General features: G+C 43.9%; 1 protein-coding gene across 1 annotated transcript; it reads left to right on the plus strand.

Annotated features, from left to right (window-relative positions):
- Positions 1-4903: 4903 nt before the first annotated feature.
- On the plus strand, positions 4904-5147 carry LOC114640995 (apelin receptor early endogenous ligand-like). Its single transcript, XM_028790097.1, has one exon. It carries the CDS (start codon positions 4904-4906, stop codon positions 5066-5068), a length of 165 nt encoding a protein of 54 aa, XP_028645930.1. The 3' UTR covers positions 5069-5147.
- Positions 5148-5667: the final 520 nt, after the last annotated feature.

Consider the following 5667-nt stretch of genomic DNA (forward strand, 5'->3'; position numbering starts at 1 on the left):
CTCTCTCTCTCTCTGTCTCTCTCTCTCTCTCTTTCCCCTTCCCCTCCCCCTCCCCTCCCCCCTTCTCAAAAACAAAAAACGCGGTATTACATGGCATTAATCCAGCACTCAGAAGGCAGAAGAAGCAGGTGGAGCTCTGAGTTTGAGGACAGCCTGGTCTACAGAATGAGTTCTAGAGCAGCCAAGGCTACACAGAGAAACCCTGTCTGGACAAACCAAGAAGGAGAAGGAGGAGGAGGAGGAGGAGGGGAAGGGGAAAGAGAGAGAGAGAGAGACAGAGAGAGAGAGAGAGAGAGAGAGAGAGAGAGAGAGAGAGAGAGAGAGAGAGGGTTACTACTATGTAGCTTTGGCTGTCCTGGAACTAATTTAACTGTGTTGACCAGACTGACCTCAAATTCACAAAGATTTGCCTGCCTCTGACTCACCAGCGCTAGAATTAAAGTCCCAGACCATCATGCCCTACATGAACTATTTTGGAAACAGTAAAATAGGGGATTAGGAATGGACTGGAGGGATGGATCGGTGCTGAAGAGCACTGGCTGCTCTTCCAGAAGACCTGGGTTCAACTTCCAGCACCCACAAGGCAACTCGCAGCCGGCCATCAGTAACTCTGATATATCTCTGCCCTCTGAAGGCACTTCACACACTTGATGCACACAAATACATGCAGGCAAAAATCCCATAACACATAAACTCAAAATAATTCTTTTAACAAGAGGAAGGGTAATAGAAGAGAGACTAAATTAAACTACATATAGAAATGTCTTAATGACCTTATGACTTTGTACAATTAACATACTTGTGCTGGCTAGTCATCTGTCAACTTATCACACAAACTAAAGCTATGTGAAATGAGGGAACCTTAATTGAGAAAATGCCTTCAGTAAGACCCAGCTATAAGACTTTTCTTAATTAGTGATTGACAAGGGAGGACCCAACCCATTATGGGTGGTGCTGTCCCTGAGTTGGTGGTCCTGGGTTCTATAAGAAAGCAGGCTGAGCAAACCATGGGAAGCAAACCAGTGAGCAGCACTCTCTCCCCACCACCACCCCACCCCACCCCCACACCCACCAAGGCCCCTGCATCAGTGCCTGCCTCCAGGATCTTGACCTGTTTGAGCTCCTCTTCTGACTTCCTTCAGTGATAAACAGTGCCATGGAAGTGTAAGCTGAAAAAATCCTGTCCTCCTCAACTTGTCTTTTGGTCACAATGTTTTTTCACAGCAATAAAAACCCTAACTAAGATTATACTTTAATAATAAAAACCTTTTGCCAGTCGATGTGGCTCACCTTTAATTCCAGCAGTCCAGAGGCAGAGGCAGGGGGATGTCTGAGTTTGAGACCAACCTGGTCTACAGAGCAAGTTCCAGGGCAGTCAGGGATACACAGAGAAACCCTGTCTCAAAAAGAAAAAAAAAACCAGAGTGTATTAAATATACATTATCTTTCAAATGTATCCAAAGAAGTGTCTACACAGTAACCCAGCCGTTTGTGCACAGACATACGTGTGCCGCACCACTACGGCATCGATGAATGGGGGCCAGCTTCCACGTTTAAGTAGAAGTGTGTTATATATGCTGCTATTCATCTACTCCAAAGAATGAAATGGGGCTGAGGCGATGGCTCAGTCAGTAAAGTGTTTGCTTCACAAGGTTGAGGACCTCAATTCAGAGCTCTGGAACCCACAGGCCTTGCTTAGCACCATGTGCCTGAAGCCTAGTGATGGGGAAATGAGAGGTGACACAAGGGGGTCCCTGGGAGCTCATGGGCCAGCCAACCTGGCGTGAATGGTGATGTCCTAGGTCTCAAGAGATCCCATTTCAAAAGAAAACAAAAAGTAGAATGTGCCTAAGGGGACACACACACACACAATGAAATTAATTGCCCTATAGCTCAAGATATATTTCACTGAACTGAAAATGAATTTGCTTTCCTCTCTGTAGTGGGATGCCATTTTATTCAAACAGTGAATATTCATCTGTGAATGGAGAATATTTAGGAATATTTCAGGATCAGTTATATGCAGTTATTTAGTGTGTATGATTTAATGGGATGATTTTTCATCAGACAGTGGTGGCGCACACCTTTAATCCCGGCACTCGGGAGGCAGAGTCAGGCAGGTCTCTGAGTTTGAGGCCAGCTTGGTCTATAGAGTTCCAGAATGGCCAGGGCTACACAGAGAAACCCTGTCTCAAAAAAAAGCTGGGGGGGGGGGGACAATGTTTTTCCCTGAATTTAACAGATTCCTTCTGCCTCTCCATCCTGAATTCTGGGATGACAGGCTCAGTCCACTATGCCCAGATCGCTTTCTATTGTTTCTGTTTCGTTTGAACGCTTTACTATTCTCAAGCGACACTTGTATTTCTGCATATTTTGGGGTGTTCAAGTGTATTCTGGGGATTAAGGCCAGGGCATTCCTTATTATGTTAAACACACATTTTACCACTGAGTTACACCACAGCTAATTATTTGCAAGTAATTGCATGAGACAGGGTCTTGTGTAGCTCAGGATAGCTTTGAACTCTTTATGCAGCTGAAAGTGATTTTTGAACTCTCCAGATCCTTCTACCTCTACCACCCAAGTGCTGAGATTTCAGGCAAATGCCACCACACCAGGATTTAATTAAAAAGAAAACAGCCACCACTATAATCTATAAGCCTCGCAGCAATTCTGAAAAGGGGGAACTACCTCATGCTTAGGCTCTGGCTCATACAACTGAGTCCTCACGTCACTTAGTGAGAAATGGAAAGTAAGTTGCTCTTCTATCTCCAAAACAACTACAGGATCCCCTCATCTCTGTGGAAATCCTAGTAATTACTTCAGTCTGCATGTTTCTTCCAGGTCTCTGCCCATAAGGGGACATAGAGCCCAAGGAGGTTGGCGCAGCCTATCTATCATGGGACGCATGCCAGGGGCAAGCAAGGTCATTAAGCCAGCCATCTCTATGAACACAACTGCATCCATCATTCTCAAAGAACTGTTTTCTTAAGCATCAGCAGAGAAAGCCCCACTGAAAGCCCCTCCTCCCTCTGGGTCAAATGCCTACAATTGTGTTCTTTAAATGCTAAAATTACACAGCTATGCTATATACAACCTGCACACAAATAATGCAAAGTAAACCGATAAGTATCTCTTCTTTCATCAAAGGTAACCGCCCATCAAATGTCTGTATCTGTCATGTTTTTTCTCTGTACATGGCAATATGAATTTCACAGAAGAGGCAGAACTTTGAACATGAAATCTGATACACATACACTCCATATGTACACACATATTGTGTTTGTACATGTTATATATGCATGTATATGTGATGGATACATACATATGTAAATATATATAAAGCAATCTCTCCACTTCTATCTTCTCCAAGACTTTTGGAATTTCTTCTAGCTTTCAGTCCCTAGAGATGCCTTACTTTCTTGTTAGTTCAGAAAAAAGGGGGGAGAGCTTTTAAGACCTTAATTATGGTGACGGGAGAGATGGCTCAGTCAATAAAGTGTTTGTGTTGAAAGCATGAATATCCGACTTCAAACCCAGAATCCATGTAAAATATCTGGGTGTAGTGGTGTGCTTGTTATCCTAGCACTGGGGGTGCAGAGATGGATGGATGCCTGGGCTCACTGTCCTGCCAGCCTGGCTTGCTTTCTTATACCTCTGCCACACTTCCTCCTTGACACTGAAGGTGTTTTGAAGATGTTGGGAACTGAGGAGAAACATAATGGACCTTTCCCTCTGCTTTGTGCTATGTATTATTTTCAAGACAAAGTCTCTCTGTGTAGCCCTGGCTGTCCTGGAACTCACTCTGTAGACCAGATTGGCCTCAAATTCACAGAGATCTGTCTGCTTCTGCCTCCTGAGTGCTTGGATCAAAGGTGTGTACCACCACTGCTTGGCTATGCTATATACTGTGTGCTTTATTTAATGCTTGTGTTAACTGACTTAGCAGGCTTTGTGATTGTGTTAGGAGGCCCCATGAGAACTCTTAAGCGGAAGGAATTTGAGTGGCTGGGCAGCCATGCCTACACGGCTAGGGTCTGGTGCATGTTTTTGGCACTTGGGGAATGCACAGACTGGTTTCTAGAAAGCTGTGACCTGACAGAGACACCATGCTGCCTGTTAGAGGCACAGCAGTTGTCACGGAGTCTTTAGGTGGTGAGAAAGAAGTTTGGGTAGCCAATAGAATCTGGTAGCTCTGTCCTGGCCCTTAGTGTATGTTGCTCCCATGGTTGAGGTATTGGACAATGTTACCATTTGTAGCAAGAAATTGCTCAGATGGCAACTCTGGCTTGTCAGTTTATCTTAATGTCACGTCCTTGACTGGCCCTCCCCAGTGTAGGGGACAGTAGCATTTCCTTGTTTATCTATCCAGGAAAGAACAAAGCCGTAGGTCTTAAACTTCTAGGTACTGTTTCCAAGATCATAGCAGAGAACTCTTCTCTACACCTTGCTGATCTGATCAGTTCCATAGTTAGATCATTGTTGAGCTGATACACATGTTGGCTTTCATAGGCCAATGTTCCTACACACACACACACACACACACACACCCCACACCACACCAGGAAAAGCAACAAATAACCTTTAAGTTAAGGGAAATACATCAGTGATGGGGCTTTTCAGAAAAATTGTAAGAGGGAGTGGCGGCGGAACCACAGAGAGGAATGGAGGAGGGGCTTGTGGCTTGGGAGCTCTGCCCATAGCCCCTCGCACCAGTAACCTTGTCTGATGTGATCATTAACCTTTTCAGGAAAAAGCAGCTGGCAGCCCTCTGAGGTCTGGCCGTAGGATGTGGGGTGAGCTAGACAGATACTGCCCAGGCTACTTACAGTCAATTTCTTTACTTGGAGAGCTATTGTTCATTTGTGTGTAAAAGAAGAAGAAAAAGAAAAGAAAAGAAAAAAGATGAGATTCCAGCCCCTTTTTTGGATATTTTTTATTTTTGTGATGAGTCTCCTTTTTATCAGCGAACAGAAACCAGTTAATTTTCCCAGGAGAAGAAAACTATACAGACACAACTGCTTCCACAGGAGATGCATTTCGCTTCATTCTCGAGTGCCCTTCCCATGAGAAAATCTCTGACGGCCTTGGTTCTACCAGAAGAAGGGTGGAAGCAAAGATATCCAACACCGTGAAAACGACCTCAGGTGCCAACAGCGTGGCAGCTCGGGAGTTACTATGCAACAGAAGCTGTTTCAAAGTCCGTTGGATGGCTCTCCAGACCCAGAGACTACTCTTCCTGGATTTCCTCTGACAATACAATGATAGAAATGGAAAACAGAGTGGTTAAAGCACAGTCACTTGTCTGAATAATAAGCTCTCATGCTTTTCTGCACATTATTTTCATATAATGTATACATTATACATAGTGGTAGGTTTCATAAAGGCATTTACATACAAGTACCTCATGATCTATGACCATCTTTATACACAGGTGCATCAGATACACTATTTACACTCACGTATGTCATGTACACTGATGTATTTACACACATGTACTTTCCCCTTTCCCTTCACCCTCCTGCTGGTCCCTTTCATTCACCTGGACAGTTTTGTTTCTATTTTAACTGTATGTACACACAAATGATTTTATTGCACATATTATTCTTACAGGGATTAAAGAGAAAACTACTTTAACATTAAAAAAAAGAAAGAAAGATTGTAAGAAT

This window comes from Grammomys surdaster, unplaced genomic scaffold, assembly GCF_004785775.1.
Source record: "Grammomys surdaster isolate TR1022 unplaced genomic scaffold, NIH_TR_1.0 125863, whole genome shotgun sequence".
In the NCBI taxonomy this organism is placed as follows: Eukaryota; Metazoa; Chordata; class Mammalia; order Rodentia; family Muridae; genus Grammomys; species Grammomys surdaster.